Raw genomic sequence first — 18,527 nt, 5'->3', positions numbered from 1 at the left:
ATCTTTTTTTTAAAATTCATTTCTCATTTGGGCAACATTCTTCATTATTACACAGTTTTCATATATCTTTATACTTTTTTAGGTTGAAGTTATGAAAATATGTCAAATATGCATAAAATTTGCATAATAAACCAATTGGCAAATTATCAAGATTAAAATAAGTTATGCCATCAGGGCCTCGTTATATCAAAAGATATAATCAATTATCCCTTACCACACAGGCTGCCATAGACTTATAACAGAAATCAATTACATGTATACAATCAATTATAACACGTCATAAAACAGGGCCCAGATTCAGCACATAGAGAATTAGGCCCTATCAGCAAGTAAAATTTCAAGTTCATTGGACGTTGCGTTACTGAGATCAATGCCCCCCCCCCCCCCCCCCCCCCCCATTTTTACAGCTCAAAACATCCCAAAGCAGTTAGGGTTAATACACAAACCTGAGGAGAGAGCATCAATTTTAATATGCCTACTACAGTCAACTACATGTAAATGCAGGATGTAACTGATTTTGCTTACTAAATAAATAGTCAAATATCAATTCATAACATCACTATTGATCAAAGTCATAATTATTAAGAGGTACCATATGAAGAAAATTAGAATAATAATGAAATGATGGATCACACTTCAATAATGTCATATTATCCTCTGTTACTTTGCATCCACATATTTTACTTATTACAACATATACAATCAAAGGTAATGCAGAAAGATTTGTGGAAAATCTGAATATAATTATTGAGTCAGGTTAGAGCAGAAGTTAGAGGATCGAAGATTTGTTACCTTTTAGTCTTAAGAGAGCTTATAAGAATTGAAAAAAACAACAGAATCACATTTACTTTAATGAATGAAAGAACAAAAGTTAAAGTAAACACGAAAAAGATAGAATGATTCTTTTTGTTGTTTTTAGTCATGTATATCAATAATTTTTTTATCATCATAAAAAATTGATATGCGATGACATGTCAGTTTTGCCAATGCAAATGCCGATGCAGCGCCACCTGCGGCAAGTCATTGCCATTCGCACCCACGGAACGGGAGGGCTAGGTCAACATTTTCTACATGTTTTGCGTGTTTTCAGTGCAATTGTGGATGTTTACGAGGGAACTGACGCGCTGATTGCTCCCCAACTGACTACTTTATCTTCATTCTGGACGTTTTATTTTTAATTTTGCATATTATTGTGTGAATAACAGCATAATTATAGGTGAATGGTTTAGGCAATATTCGCAACGACCCTCTCCAGCACTACACATGAGTGACGTCACTCATCAGCAATGGCTACTCGGGGATGGAGCGTCGAAGAAGATGGAAGCCTTGCTGTTGGAGAGCAGACGGTCGGGATTGCTTATCATCCAAGGCTAAATACTGTAATAGCAATTACTAAAGAACCCAGCATCAAAGTCTTGGACGTCAACTCAGGGATTATTATCAAGAAATCATCCCTTTCAGGTAGACATGATGCAGCCTAATCTCTCTTGCAATCACGATCGTACTGTGTTGTTACAGTGTAGATGAGTACAGACTTCATACTGGAACGTGAAGTTGCAGTTCGCACTCGCAAACAGAGCAAGACTGTGAAATGCTGCATGCATGCTGCTGGCTCGCATATTATCAATACACGATTGCTTTATCTTGCTCATTGCGACCTACTGGCGTGCTTCCGGCATAGTTTGTCTTCAAAATGGGATGGGAGGTTTGAGGGGATTTCCAGAGGAAATAACTATCCAAGCTTATGAAAGTTACTGCAGCATCTTGAGTTTAATTTAGGCCTATGTCAATTTCCAGCAACAGCTTTTGCTTTTGTGGTAGATAAATTTACTGATACTGCAGTAGCGCGTAGCCTTGTTGTTGTACTTGTAGCACTAGCAGTTGTGACACAATAAATTTTGGGCGTTAGTCGTGTACTTTTGCACCTCCTTGACCCTGTCGATCGATTTCGAAACATGCACAAACTCAGCCAACAAACTCACCCTAGTTGTCCAGTAGACTTGTCTCTAAACTAGTATAATTGCTATTGCATCTCAGTCTCAGAAGTCGAATATGAAAGTCTCTAGACTCTAACATCGATTACCATTAAGTCGCCACTACCTGAAGTCACCAGACATTCACACTGCATGTAATGCAGGGGCGGATCCAGGAAATCTGTAAAGGGGCGCAACTAATATTTCTGGTGCCACTTCCGGGTTTCATTTCATTTTTTCTTCTTTTTTATTTCTATTGTTTTTAGCAAAAAATAAAGGGAGGGGCGTGCGCCGGTTGCGTCCCCCCTCTGGATTCGCCACTGTAATGCGCGCCGTGATCAGAGATCAGCTGGGGCGACAGATATTCATCGTTCTCAAAAGACGTTCCTAATTCACCTTTTCCCTCCATAAAAACACAAATGATTTGAATCCAAATGTATTTTACCATCAATGTAACAGGTGACAAAACCATTTTTGATGCAAGAATGTTTTTGATTTCGAATGGATTTCAGGTGGCAGATTAACAAAGTTTTTCAAACGCGATGTTGCACAATGCATCCTACTTTGAAGTGTGTGTATCTGTATAACACACGTGCTAATAATACGTGGCGCGTTATGGGCGGCGAACTAATTTGGTGCCTATCATTAGTTCGCCAATCCGGAGTGCATAGGAAATACACGCAAGTGGCAACTATACGGTAATTGACGTTAAATGTTGAGTTTTAACATTTGTACAACTGTTGCTGTCGGAAAATCTCAATTACTTGAAATGCTGCTCTGTGTTCTAACAGTTGGCACAATATGATGTTCAGCGCATGCAGTAAAGGTCAATTGATTGATCTGAATGTAGCGATCACAGTGATTTCTTCTATGGTGTCTTTGAAAAGCTAAAGTGTGTTTGATTTTCCTTTTCCTCAGCCAAATTTTGCAGTAGCAGCTGTATAGCTTCTACACAAAGCAGTTGAGCGTGTATGTGTGCTGCCTGTTTACATATTTTTCTTTTTCTTTTCTATGTTTTCTTTCATTTTCAGGTATTCCTAACTATCCCTTTCCTTCCTAGTAACCATTTTTTGTGGGTTTTTTCTTTTCATACTTTCTCAATTTCCTATTCAATCTACTTTCTGCCAAATTGTTCTTTGTTTCTTTCATGGGTTATCTTTGCCTCCATCTACTGTACATGTAACTAACTCTACACAGCCCTGTTGCTGTACACAAGTGTTGCTTTCCTTTCTTTCCTCTCCAATATCTTTTTCTTGTGTTTTGTTCTCATGTATCCTTTTCTTTATTTCCTCTTCAACCTGTATAATTCTTTCCTTCCTTCTTGAATTCATCTTTGCCATCATCCAGTTTTGATTCATCTCTCATTCTGTTATTGTACCTTGGCCTAGTGCTCTTTTGCTTTCACTCTTTATTTCATCTTTGCTTTCTACTTTTTTCAAACATATTCATCTCTTCCTTACTTTCCTTTATAATACAAGTTTAACTTTTCCTTTCCCATTATCTTTTGTTATCACTTTTAGTGTATGTTCTATTTTATAAACCTTTTGTTTCATTTTTCTAGGTTTACCTTTTTCAGCATCTTTTCATTCATTTCCTTTCCCCCTTTTCCTATCCTTTCTCTTTTTATTCTTTCACCTTTGTCTTACAACCATACTTTTCACAATCTTCTTTCATTCACACAAACACCCTCACACACACCTGCTTGCTATGGGCTTGCTATGGAATGATATGTTTATACCATGCTCTAACTCCACACGAGTATAACATAAAATTTGTCCTAGAATGTAGAAATTTTCAAAAGTTTTGTAGCTGTGTGAGGGGTCTAGCTCAGTTGGTGTATGGGTTCCCAGTCAGACGCCTTGCTTTGCACCGCGTTTGGTCAGGCTACAGGCAAGTTTATCATCCTGCAGATATTTCTGATTGTAGCTGTGCTGTAATTTAGTACAAGAGCATGCTTTCCTTCTGTAATCAAAACCTAAAGGTGAAGGGTCTTTAGAACATTCTGATAGCCATGGCTTAAAAAGCACTGAGTACTTGCTCAAGCTGTCAAGCTTAAAGTGGATTCTTGGAAGACTAAGTTGCAAAAGAAAGCAAGCATTGGGAATGCATACATACCGTACATGATACTCACTGAACGCTGTTCTGTAATGTGCTATTGTGTACTTTTGACAATAGTTAGCAGTTGCTTTGCAGACGTTGGATAAGTAAGACTCTTGGCTTTAGAATTACCATGTTCTCTGAGTTGCATACATGTTTATGTTTAAATGCCACACTTGTTTTCGAATTGTGATTTGGGTCTATATTAACATTAACAGAAGCTGATGAACCTGATGGTAGTGTATTATCACTTGCAATCACTTTTAAGATGTATTAAATTTCATCACTAAAACATGTAAATTTTTACTTTTTCCTTCTGAGTAGACAAAAAAGAAAAAGAAAAAAAAAAGAAGCCTGCAGAGCATGCCCAAGCTTTGTGCCATTGTTGAGGGCATCAGGATAGTCCACAAGGAGTTTCAGCATGTCACTGCAACATGCTCGAATTCTTGTGCAACTTTTAAAATTTTTTACTTTTTCCTTCTGAGTAGACAAAAAAAAAAAGAAGCCTGCAGAGCATGCCCAGGCTTTGTGCCATTGTTGAGGGCATCAGGGTAGTCCACAAGGAGTTTCAGCATGTCACTGCAACATGCTCAAATTCTTGTGCAACATCCTCAAAAGCCAGCAACATGTTGTGCAACATCCTCAAGAATTTGCAACAAGCTCAAAATAAAATGTATTCAGACATGTGAAAAACATGTGCAAAACATAAGAAACATCAAACTACGCTGTGATTATACGTGGTACTTAGATATTTGTGTGGAAAACATGAGAGAGAACATTGAATGTAAGCAGCACAAAGAAATTGCTTACTACGTGCTCATGATATTCTGCTATATTCTCAGATTCTGAGCTTGCAACATGCTCAAATTTCAAGTTGTGGACCACCCTGCGGTATACTGACATTTTTAATTCAATCAATTTGATTCATTTATTCCACATGCTAAACCCCCCCCCCCTAAAAAAAAAAATCACCAAAGTGACATTTTATTGCACATTATATTTACATGGAAAACAAGAGAATCATGCAGAGATATAATAGCGCGTGTTGGAATCAGAAAAAAAACCAAAAACAAAACAAACAAACAAACAAGACCTATCAAGGTAAAAAAGTTACTGGTCCAACAGCAATTGTTACTGGTCAGGGACCATCAGACCAGTGCCAGTGTGCAGTGTTGCATAACGTACATATATCTATTTGCATGAACATGAGAGTATGACAATATGAATACAATGTACAGATCTGGATACATGCACATGTACACAATAATACCTGGCACATAGGTACATCCATTGTATTTACCTTGACTGTTTTGCTTAATCATTCTAACTTTTATGAAGAAAATAACTTTATGTTGATTTTATATGTGTGTTGCTAATTTCGAAAACAAAAATATGTTGAATTTACTTAGGTTATATACATGTATCTATTTTGAATGAAAGAAGAAAAAGATGGTATTTGTGGCACACAAAACCACCTCATTTCAATAGTCCGATGTCTTGAATTTATTTTTTGGGTATTTTTTTTTTTCCTGATAAGTGATTAATGTACCCACACCCAGTTTAAATACTTTCCATATTCAGTTTTATAATACATGAACCATTGTATGTAGATCATGCATCAAATGTGATCACAGTTTATCTCATAGTACAGTAAGCATGCTCAATGTTGTAAAGGCTTGTGTTGAGGAAAGAGGAAGGACAGTGTTGTGAAATGTATTCATATGTGAGTTGTATGTATGACCTGTGTGACTCTGTCTTATCATACAGTCATGTCTCTTGTAAATAGCTAAAGACAGGAAGCCGTGGGATGTACTCACGTGGCGATGATCATGGTGGATTACAGAGTCCACAGTGTACATTGTAATCATTGCATGCATACTGTAGCCTTTGGCAGTGGGTTTGGTACCCCAGGGGTCTCTTGCATAAAATGTTTATTAAACCTGAGAAAAACTCTGGTAAGTACTGAAAACTCGGGATAAGCCCCGGTCACACAGCACTCCACATCTAATTCACGTTCAAAAAGTTATGAAAATCTGGTGGACGTGGTCGTAAGTGGTAATTTTTTGGTCAATTTTGGTTTGGCCGTGCTTTGTACGGGGTATGGCCGTTGGCGGCTGTTCCACTGCTGAAGTACTGCCTAAGCACGGCTAACCACGTCCAGCCACGTGTATGTACGCGGAAAAATCCATTTGTCAGTGATAAGCCGCTAAACACACGCTATTTCCTGTGATACCAACACGTAACACGCGTCAGGTGACCGTGCTCTGCCCGTGTCAGACCGCTAAACTTTCGTGTCTTACTGCGTCTCCCCAAGTTTTAATCAGTGCTGGAACATGGATTATCACGTGTGTTTCACGTGTGTTGCACGTCTTTACCACGTGTACCGCCCGTGGTTGTCCGCGGAATAAAATTTTGAGCAGTTCAAAACTTTTCACCGCATCCGACGCCCTTCTGATTTTTCCCCGCGTCCTGCCACGTCTATAAATCGACCATAGCTCATCTTAAACTCAACATCAACGCGAACAACATCGTCTGCTTCACGGGAGACCACTTTTTGACGTGTTTCGGCCGTGATTAAGCCGTAAAGCGCTGTGTGACCGGGCTTTTAGTATGATTCCCCCATTGACTTTACACAGGAAAAACTGTTGAATATCAACCAGAGTTTTTCTCAGGTAAAAAGTTTTATGCAACAGACCCCTGGTAATTGATGTGAGCAGAAACATGTGGCTCGAACAGTGACATGTAGTCTTTGTATCATGTTGTGATGACTGTAGAAGTATGAACATGTGTAACATGATTTTTGTTGCGCATTTCTTTCCATATTTATTGTAACTTTTGGTTTGCTTTTGCATTGATATGGAAAATCTAATGTAAATATGAGTATCACATCCATTCCAAATGTTGGTAGTAGGAAATGAGAGAAGCCAAAAAATTGATATAAATCTCCAAATAATCAATTCTCTTAAGAAGATTAAACCAAAATGTGACTTACGACAGTACACTTGGATCTGTACATTTTGTATTTTCCTAAGTGTGTAAAACAAAACTACAAATGTAAGTTAATTGTTAACTCTCTCATAATGTGTTTCTTACTCTAAATACACCAACTTATTAAACAAAAAAGGATTTTCACTTATGTTACACAAGGGATTGTTACAAACTTTGTAAGTCTTGTGGGATGTACACAGTATGCCATCTGTTTTGTCATGTCTGTACACAATATTATAATTGGAAAAGAAACAGGAATGTATATCTTTTGAAAAAAAATGTTATTTTTAAAGTATGTTTTGAGACCATGACACATGCATCCTTTATCTCATTGATATTTTATCCCCCAAAGTAAACATGTAGAAGGGATATTAAGAGAAACATAAAAGGCTGTGTCCTAGTATATTTGTAAATAGTATTAGTCCAGATTGATGTACAATATATGTACTCCCATTAACTTATTCTATTGATTTATTTATTCATTAGGTGATCCGAGTATCCTTCGGATCACCTATTGTATCTGTACTGATTCTTTATTTCTGGACAAAAGTTGTGCAGAGATTAACTCAGAAAGTCCTCTGCCTATCAATTTCAAAATTATACCATATATGTATCATGTCACAAAGACGACAGATTTTGTAAAATCATTGTGATCAATGGACCGTGACGTCACTATGACGTCATTATATGAAAACACATTTTCATTAATATCTCATTAATGGAAAGGAATTCTTCCATGAAATTTACGTCACATATAGTTCAAATCAAGCGTATTCTCCACATTTTCTCACATTTCAGTTTACACTCAAACCGTGCGCGTACGCGCACGTTAAAATGTTGACATGCTCCAATCGAGCTCAAATTTTTTTTGCACACGTTTCAGATCATTTAGAGCATTTTTTGAAAAATTGAAAAAATTGGACGGACGCGTACGCGCGCGCACATATACGCACGCACACCTTATATGCAATAGAAATTTCCCGTTTTTTCACACTTATCGGCTGCCTGAAATGTCAAGGAATATTTCTACGAAGTTTCAAGTCAATCCGACTCAATATGACGTCATACGGGCCCGTCAAAGTTGAAATTCCGCGCGCGCGTCAATGGCGATATACAGTGCAACTATGCCAAAAAACCGCCAATTTTATATCCGATTTTACTCGTCAGGATGGACGGTGACCCCCCATTTTCTTTACATATTTTGAAAGCTGATGAATTGTACATGACATTTCATGGGGTGGCAATGCTGACAAAATGATTAAAAGATATCAAATTTCTTAATAAAGTAAAAAAAGTAAATTTTCAAAATGACGTCATCAAATTTCAAGTTCATTCGAGCGTAACTCACTAGTCCTTTGTCAATTTTCACCCAGATTTCAGTATGATGTAGCTTATTTAATGTTCTTTCAAACATAAAATTACAAAATTTTGATTGGATAACGGTATCACCTCGTAAAAATGGATTGAAAGTAACCTTGTCAAATTTGACCAGTTTACGTGTTATCTCTATGGGAGTGCAGTTTTTCTGGAAATGAAAATTGACATGACTATCTTTATCGAGCACTAGCTCACTTAAGCTTCAGTAAATTTCTCCCAGATTTTAATATGTTGTAGCTGAGACTTTACGCTACCGTAAGTGTGCCCTTTGTTTTTTCATACGATGTCAGAATCACGTCAAAAAATTGGGTTGAAATTCAGGCTTATCTTCGATGTATTGAGATATTTCTTTCTTTCTGCAACTTTCTTTGCAATAACTCAAGAAAAACGGACTCTATCACTTCCATATTTTGCACATGTATAGTTCATGTCACGTGAATTATTTCATAAAATAACAACTACTTGATCGGACACCATCTTGGGTATGTAAATTAGGGTCAAAGGTCATAAGTGTTTCACCCTGTATCTTAGTGAATACATGTCTTATCTTTCCCATATTTTGCACACGCAAAGACTATGTTACAAGGATCATTTCACAAAATAACTACTTTTTACTCAGATGCCATCTTGGGTGTGCAAATTGAGGTCAAAGGTCATATGTACTTCTTTTTGTATCTTCGTTATGACGTGTTATCTCTATGGGAGGGATTTTTTTTAATGTGAAAATTGACATGATTGTCTTTATCGAGCACTAGCTCACTTACCCTTCGGTGAATTTCTCCCAGATTTTAATATGTTGTAGCTGAGACTTTGTGCTATCGTTTTGTTACCATCGTTTTTTCATACAATGTCGGGATTACGATAAAAAACTTGGTTGAAAGTAAAGCTTATCTTCGATGTATTGAGATATTTCTTTCTTTTTCCAACTTTCTTTGCAATAACTCAAGAAAAACATACCCTATCACCCCAATATTTTGCACATGTTTAGTTCATGTCACGTACATTATTTCATAAAATAACAACTACTTGATCAGACACCATCTTGGGTATGTAAAATAGGGTCAAAGGTCATAAATGTTTCATCCTGTATCTTGGTGAATACATGTCCTATCTTTCCCATATTTTGCACACGCAAAGACCATGTTACAAGAATCATTTTATAAAATAATCACTTTTTGCTCAGACGCCATCTTGGGTGTGCAAAGTGAGGTCAAAGGTCAAATATACTTCATTCTGTATTTCCGTTAGTGTATACGGAATTCGGTACCAAAGATGGCAGATATGACTCCCTTTTCTAAATGAGAATCCAAACATCACACGGCCAATGTCTCTAAACACAGATGAAACTTGTATTGTCATGCCTATTGCGATCAGGACTCGAATCATTGATTAAAAAAAAAATCGGATCACCTTAATTTGTCAGTGATGACAAATTACAATCTCTAGTTTATTATTATTATTGTTGTTGTCATTGTCATTATTTTGCCCTGTGTTTCTGACAGAGAATAGACGATACTGTGCATACAGAGTGCACAAAATGGGCATGGTTTCAAGTGTATAATGTACTTTGTGTATTGTTACACGAATACATAATGTATGTCTATAATGGTGGATTTACAGGCTTATCATTAGCTTGCAACGCAATAATAGACCTTGGCAGCGAGCCTAGAATACCTTGTGGCAATACTATTCTCAGGATGTAATTAGTCATGTCAGAAAGGAGACCCTTGTTTGTGTGTATAGCTTGTAGCATTATTTTGATGCTGTCTGAACATTTAGAACTCTTCAAAAATATCTTTTCTCTTTTTAAATCTATCTGTCTGTCTATCTATCTATCTACAAATGTATCTATCTATCTATCTATCTGTCTATCTATCTATCTGTTTATCCATAGATCTACATATCTATCTATCCTCCAATCATCTATCCATTTACTTGTATATCAAATCAATGTTTGTTTTTGTTTTCCTGTACAGCTCCCAGTGGTAGGAGTGTGGAATGCCGATATGTCAGTGACTCAGACCAGCTGTTCCTGACCGATGGCCATGCTGTGGGCCTGAGGAAGGATCTTGGTGGGGTGCTGCTGCTGGACTCTGCCCTGCAAACACCTGTGTCCAGCACCTTTGACAATGTCATGGTGGAGATCCCATATTCTGAGGTGAGAAGATACACTTGCCTATATCAGTAGTTGTCATTAGCTTAGCCTATGATCTCTATCTCATCAAACTGCCAGCAACCCATCAGTTGTATTCATTCTTCGTAGTTGCTGACTGAGTGTGCATGTATTTATTTGTTGGTTGATGCATGTTGTAAACTAAGTTCCCACAGAACATAACATATGGTAATAAAATATGATAAAGCATCAGCCATTTCATTCATGCACGGTGGATCAGTTGCCCATGATAAAAAGTTTGACAAGAGATTTGGTGCAATAAAGGCAAGGAACAGATTCATGTCATGACTTTCTGTATCAGGTAGTGGTATTAAGCTGTCTTTCAAAAATATGTTTATCATGTGGATTACCGGTAATGGGGGTTTCCTTCGAAGAAATGCATTGCTATATACTGGTATATTATTTCACTTCGGGCAAAGTTTGTTTACCTCTATCCTGTGTGATACTAAAAACACATTATAATACTGGTGTTCTCTGATATTAAAGGGATGGTATAGTATTGGTTGAGGTGAGGATTCAGATTTTAACGTTGTGCGTGATACTTAAAGAAACCACTCTATGAAATGTTACAGAGCATACAAATCTAAGAGGAATTGAAAGTGTGTTTGGGGAATATTGGATCTGAAATAGCTGAGATATCAAAATAACAAAGTAAAACAAAAGCGATCCTAGTTAAAGGTGGGTCTCACCTTTTACTAGGATTCCTTTGTTTTGGATATCTTGGCCATTTCAAAACCAATTTCATCAAATAAACTTTGAATTCCTCCTAGAAATATATGCTCTTTTATATTATATATTTATTTAAAAAAAAGAAGAGATTTCTCATTTTCTAAAAAAAAAAAAATGTAATAAAAAAACTTTGGAAAGCTGAAGCCCAATCTCAACTGAAACCATACATGCCCGTTAATATTTCAGTCTCATATTCAAGGAGAATGCACTGTGTTTTCACACATATTATTACCTCGCGAGTGAAGGACAGTTGATTTGTAGTTTTAATGTACCATTTTCTAGCACCAATAGTCCTAAACATTGTGTTTGATGTCTGCAGGCAAGCCAGTTGCTCGCCTGTCTCAGGAAGACCAAAATTGCCAATGCTGAGGCAGTGATGGACGACTTGGAAGAAGAACTGGAACGATACAAACTCCCCAATGACCACGCCTATCACAAGATCACCAAGGTAAGGACCAACATTTGAACTTAGCTGCTTTTCAACAACTGGATTGATTAGACCAAGTGAATGATAAGCTCCTTTCTGCCCCTGCTGTTCTTTATTTTTGTCATAATTAAGTCATCACTCTGCTGTACACTGCAATTTTTGAGACTTCATCCTCCTGTTATTAAATTCTTTAGTAAAATAGGAACTTGTAACTTTCAGCATTTTCAATTCTTTTATGATATACAAACGCATGAAGATATTGTATGTTCACACATGAAACAAGGTTTCAGACAAAATGTCTATTTCTAATACCTATGCCTTTTGGATGACTTCCTATTGGTTGTATGTCTTGCGAATTATTAGAATGTTTCACTTATTTCACTGTTAAACATTTATTTAATCATATGACATCTATAACTATCACCCTATTTGTTTTGAAGTGTTTATATCTAATCAAACTGCTTTGCCTGTTTGTGTCTCCAGTGGGCCACTGTCCACCTGCGTCTCCCACACAGCACACTGAAGAAGGTGATGGATTCTCTAGTCATGGCACTCTGTCAGTCCCACCAGAGGGTCCAAGCCTTGCCCATTTCAACTGCCATCCTGGACCGTCTACAGGGCCTGCACCCCGATGGAGCTGAGCCCCTCGTCATTGGGGGAGACACCACCATTGAAAAATCCCAGATGTACAGCGAGGCTAGTCGGCGGCAGACCTTTGCTCAATGGCCTCACATGGACTACAAGTAAAAGTCCATTTGTTATTTTAAACCTCATGAGAGAAAGCATACCAAAGTATAAAGCTCATTACTTACATGTTTATAGTTCTAATTTGTGAGTAACTGTGACAAGTAATATTATTAGTGATATCTTCAAACCTCAAGTAATTTTGCTTAAGATGTATTGATGCTTTTTACTCAAACGCAGTAATTAATGTCATGAAGTTACAAAAATGTTTTGAAGATTTAGGGGATTCTCCCAATTTTGATGTTGTCCCCTTGTGCAACAGTTAATCTTTCTTGTTTTCCCCCATCCCCCCCCCCCCAAAAAAAAGAAACAAAAAATATGACGTTGGCTAAGTGAGACAGTCCTAGGAAAAAAGCAACAACACAACAACAACTTTGATCCAAGTACTCCTGAGAAGGATACTACCGTGACTGTAGCATTTTTCATGTGTCGTGATTACTAGATGCATATTAATGGCTACTATGTAAAAGTCCTGTTGTCATTCATATACTACTGTCATTGTATTTAACACAGATGGGCTCTCCCAGAACCTATGGCACAGGCTGGCTTCTATCATCAGGTGGGTGTCATACAGGAACAAAATCAAATACCGATACAAAGTGTATTTTGCTTGGTGAAGCACATGCATTGCCAGTTTAATTTGACAGGGTTGTTGATTCTGACTGAGGCAACCCTTTTGCTAGTCAACATAGTATTTAGCTAGTTATTCAAGGTCATGCCAATGTAGATTGCTTCTGTTTTTGACCACATCATGATTGTTATGCTTTTTGTTTTTTGTTTGTTTACTTATTCATATTTTGTATTGTTTTTCTATTGCATTATTGATGTACAAGAAGCACTTTTTGTATGAACTTGCTTTAGGCATAGCCTCAAGTTTGTTATTGGTATTGCTATTTGGAAGTTGTTTCAGTTTATCACACACATTTTTTTTTTCCTTCAGGAAATTGAAAGTTGTGATATACAGTTTGTCTCCCAAAAAAATTACAACCGGATATTCGCATTGATAACTTCTCATATGATTTAATTGTTTGAATGCTATTTCAGGGTCTTAGAATACAACATCTTAGCTACATTTTGCAGAAAACCCCATTCAATTTGGTTAAGTGGTTACAGAGAAATGTGAATCATTGTAAAGCATGTCATGGGTCTGATTCTTCCAAGTTTAGCACTTGGATGCTCTTGGAGCTACATATTGATGTACGAACACAATGGACAGAACATGGAGGGAAGGGATTCCTGACATGCTCTACAAAAATCCTCATTTCTTTTTGACCACTGAAGCAAATCGGATGGGATTTTGTGTAAGATGTGGGTAATACGTTAAGTTTCATACCCTGAAATTGTATTTGGATTGATTCACTATTTTTAAAGTTACCCTTGTGTAGGGTCCCGTCGTATTTTTTTAAATTTTCTTTTGGACATATGGTATAGCTGTTCTGTGTTAATGTTCCACAAAGAAAAGTGTCATGCATACTGTAAGGTAAGCACTAATCCCACTCTGGATCGTATTAGCAGCACACTGATGACCAGGGGCTTGTCTGTTTGTCATATGGTCGACAATCCTGATGAAGTTTTCTAGATTCCTTCAAGTACATGTCATTAGAGTTACTGTTTTCTCTTTGTCTGCTTGTTTTAGATTTTTTTTTTCCATTGAGGAAATAAGTGAAAGCATTGTGCTGCATTACAAGTAAACCACATAAGGTTAGGCAGTCTGAATACCAGGAACAAAATGATAAAATTTCAACATTAAAAATATCAACGTATATAAAGAGACATCACTACTTGTTCTGTTTTGAAATGACAGGCACAATCATGTTCCCAACCTGATGTCAAAACTCTTTTTGTTTGTTTGACAGCCTTCATCCATAGGGGATGACCGTGCCATGTGCTTTACATGCAGTGTATGCTTGGTTTGTTGGGAGCCTACTGATGAGCCTTGGTAAGCTTGCATTTTTACAGGTAGTAAATGTTTTCATAAGCAGTCATTTAGAAATTCTTAAAAACCCTGTTGCAGTGTTTCCAAACATCAGCAACTCAAATCAAAACATTTTTCAACTCGATTTCACTGCAAATACTCTAGCACTTTGCGTTACCTTAGTCTAACAGCAAGACAATTTAGGATACTGTTACTCACTTTAATTCTTATCAAGCCTGAATGTGAAGCTATTGTATTTGTCCTTATAATTTTATGTGTACTTCATATCCTTTGTTAACACTGTGATTTATTCACAATTCAGGCTATGAATTGATGTTAAAAGAAAAAAGGTATCGAATTGAGTTGAATTGACTTTAAAACTTTTCATCCACTTCACATGCTACTTTTAAATCCAGTATGTTGGACCTTGCAATTTAGTTTGATGCACTCTGCAATTTGCACCCCTTGCATGTGATTGAAGCCCTGAATTATTTTCTCCAACTGTACAGGTCTGAACATGAGAGACATTCCCCAACTTGTCCCTTTGTGAGAGGGGAACCAACCCACAATGTACCCCTGTCAGTCACTCTGGCCACGGGCCCTGCACAAGTTCACCATGAGAAAGAGAAGGTGAGACTCTCGTTCTCTAGTTACCCACGCCGATGAAAATCGGCAGGGGGTTATGTAAAGGGTTCCGTATGTATGTTTGTTTGTTTGTTTTCTTGTTTGTTTTTTTGTTTGTTTGTTTGTTTGTTTGTGTACAAGATAACAAGAGAACGGGTAAATGGATTTGCACGAAATGTTCAGGGGATGTTTAGATAATGGCAGGAAAGAATCGATTAGATTTTGGTGATAATCGGTTGACCCTTGCAAATTCTGTGTGACCTTGAAGTTTTGACCCTATGGTATAGTGACCACTCCGAAAATTTCCCGTTTCTCACTTTGCGATTTTCCGCTACCATACGAAAACATAAACTCCCAAACGATCCGACTTCGCTGCTCAAATATTCGTAAGAATTCCGAAATTTACGTTTAGGCCTGTTTGAGGGACTATGTCCTTTTAGATTTATGAAAGTTCGTTCTCCGTCGTCACAAACTGGCCCGTATTTTGATGATTTTTCAAATTAACATTGATTGTTTTTTTCGTTGGAGGAGCATTTGCTCGGTCGCAGTCACACTGCACGATATGCGCGCTCAATGTCAATGCGTGTGCAAGGCCGCTGAAAATGCATCGCGCTCTACACCGTTGGTGCAAAATTGCATCGGGGACGTTGCGGCGCTCGTTGGTGACCGAATACTGGCGCAGTAGACATTTGCATTCAACCCTTGCATTGAATAATTTCCGTAGACACCATAAATCATAGGGGTAATTGCCTAGGGGGTACGTAAATTTTGTTTTTCTTTTGCGCTTTTGTGGATACCATCAAAGATCGTACACTCATACGACCTTTGATATCATCACACTCTCGGCTTGCTAAAATCAAAATATCCCGCAAGAAAACGGCGTATTTCTCAATTTTTAGCGTTTTTCGCCGACCCGTCGCGTAGACAATACTCTTAAAACTGGACTTAATTCGCGCCCGCTTGGAAAAGTTCCGATTCTGCACTTGACGGTGGAATTTGGGATTTTCGATGGATTTTGGGAGGAGACTAAAGGACTTTCCTGTTGTGAATGAGTGTTACCGTATGTGAAATGATGTGATTTGCGTGTGATGTGACTGTAGAACCAAAGATCGTACACTGAAGTGTACGATCTTTGGTAGAACTCACTGGCTGGTGATAAAGCACACTAGCAATTAAGTGACCGAATTCTGGTAGATGACCGAATGCACATTATGTTTACCCCGACTTTGTACTTTAGGCGTGGGTCTGCCGCCTTTGACGGCCCCTCTCTAGTTTGTGATGTGATCGCTGTGATCCCAGTCTTTCTTCTGGGAGTGTGTGTTCTGTTGTTACTTGTGTATAGAATACCTGATTCAATGTTTCACCTTGGTGTTTTAGATATTCATCAATTCTCTTGAATTACTCAGTTGATTTATATGTAAAAATGAACATGGAATGTCTGATTTTGTGTGTGTGTGTGTGTGTGTGTGTGTGTGTGTGTTGTGAACATTAAAATTGACAAGAAGGCTCATTACATAATTTGGATGAAATTAAAACTTTTGGAAAAAAATGTGTGTGTGTTTGTCGTGTGTTTTACCCTTTCTTGAAGTCTTGAGTGAATAGCAGCTAAATGAAAGAAACATTACTTTGCTACATTAGTTGTTCCAATTCAAATAAGTGAGAGGAGGGATGGGAGAATAAAGAGATAGGAGGTTTTGTCTCATACTCGACCCTCATTGGCACTCTGGCAATAACAATGCTGTGCTAATCAATTTTTAAAGATAGATTTTATCTTCTAACTGGTTCCAAGCATGACAAGTGTGTGACCTATGTAAGCCATTTGTCCGTCTAAACTCAGATCTCCTGTGTAAGTGAAGGCAACAAATCCCCCCTGATGGCCACCTCCACCCAGTCCGGCTGCATCTGTGTCTGGGAGGTCAGCAACCAGCTCAAGCTGGCCACCAAATTCTTTGTCAACCCCAAGGATGCTACTGTCAAGGGCAAGTCGCCAGTCATTGTGGATGTGGAACCGCCCAAGAGAGTGAAGCAGGCATGGGTGGAACCGGAGGTGCCAGTATCTAGTACCAGCAGTGGCAGCAGCAGCAGCACAAGTAGTAGTACCACAAGTAGCACAACCAGTGGTAGCAGTATTAGCAGCGGAGGCAACCAGCAGGGGAAGGAAGAGCCTGCACCAAATGAAAAGTCAGTGTGATGCTCTCAACTTTATGACCTGTTGATGTTCTTAAGTCTTTAGCTGAGCTTAATTTTCTTGAAATAATTTTCAATCTGAGCCATGTTTCAGATCCATTCAAGAGAATTATAGCAGTGGCAAGACAAATAAGTAGATTTAATATCTTGGATAAAGAAAATTGTGGTAGTCAAACAAAACAAAACAAAACAAAAACAAAACAAAACAAAACAAAGCAAAACAGTGATAGAAATGTACGGTTGATGTCTTTGTATTACACAACTTGCATATCTAGGCTATGAAAATACATTTTCCATGGTAGTGTAGATCAAATAAGATCATGTCTATATGAAGCATTCAGAATAGTGTTTTTACTGTCACCTTGAAGTAATCAAGAGTCAAACTCTCTGAGGGTACCATTCCCCCTAAAAACTCTGTCAATGTCTGTTTTGGTAAAGTCTATTCAGATTTACTCTTCAAAGAAGCAGTTTTGCTTCAGTTATTTTGTACAGTAATATGACATATCTTTTCATATCACTGCTTTAATCTGCAGCTCAAAGAATGGACCCGAAATTTCTTCCAAGTCAGAAGCCCCTAAGCAGGATCCTTCTACTGAGGAATCTGAGCGAGGTAGGACTTTGAGTAATATTTGCCTCCCAAACAAACATAAAGGTCTTCTTTTGATCTCAATAAACAATAGCACAAGCTTGATATCTTATGCAAATCATTACTGCAGATGACTCAGCAACAGATGAACTGATAATGACAATGAATTTTCCTAGAGTGTGTGCCAGATTGGTGTTGAAATTATGATCTCACAATGTCAAGATTGGTACTGGAGTACAGTACTCTCTGCGTAATCGGGTATTGCTTAAATGGGTATTCCGTTTAATTGGGTAGTAAAGTCAAAATCAGTTCCAATGCACATTAGAATTACCTGATAATCGGGTTGTCTCTTCGCATAAATGGGTAAATAATTTTCTTCTAATCTAATTTCTACCTACATTTTATCGCAGATATAACGTTTTAAGAAATCATGAATGTCAAATTTTCCACGGTTAATGGCATTCTCTGCTTAATTTGCAAAGAAGACCGATCATTTGGGGAGTGATTAAACATGAAAACACATGTACCAGTACCGACTTGCCACACATAAACGAACACTACACATGTGGCTGGCACTCACAATTGCATAGACAGACAGGAGTTGAACACACTTGCGCTCCTCCCTTGCTCCGCAACAACATTCACAATACGAGAAGTTTGCAACGAAAATCAGGCCATGCACCAGTCCAGGTCCATAACTTTGCTTT

General features: G+C 37.8%; 1 protein-coding gene across 1 annotated transcript in view; it reads left to right on the top strand.

Annotated features, from left to right (window-relative positions):
• The first annotated feature begins 1,043 nt into the window (after positions 1-1,043).
• LOC139718066 (dual E2 ubiquitin-conjugating enzyme/E3 ubiquitin-protein ligase BIRC6-like) overlaps positions 1,044-18,527 on the top strand; it is a 79,429-nt gene continuing 61,945 nt past the window's right edge. Inside the window, 9 exon segments of the mRNA XM_071629563.1 lie at positions 1,044-1,461; positions 10,412-10,593; positions 11,657-11,785; positions 12,248-12,507; positions 13,022-13,067; positions 14,365-14,447; positions 14,933-15,053; positions 16,885-17,228; positions 17,768-17,844. Coding sequence (XP_071485664.1) covers positions 1,287-1,461; positions 10,412-10,593; positions 11,657-11,785; positions 12,248-12,507; positions 13,022-13,067; positions 14,365-14,447; positions 14,933-15,053; positions 16,885-17,228; positions 17,768-17,844 — 1,417 coding nt within the window. The 5' untranslated portion in view covers positions 1,044-1,286.

Source organism: Diadema antillarum, unplaced genomic scaffold, assembly GCF_040938485.1.
Source record: "Diadema antillarum isolate AM-2024a unplaced genomic scaffold, OU_Dant_1.0 scf00000087, whole genome shotgun sequence".
Lineage (NCBI taxonomy): Eukaryota > Metazoa > Echinodermata > Echinoidea > Diadematoida > Diadematidae > Diadema > Diadema antillarum.
This window is presented reverse-complemented; position numbering and strand designations above follow the sequence as displayed.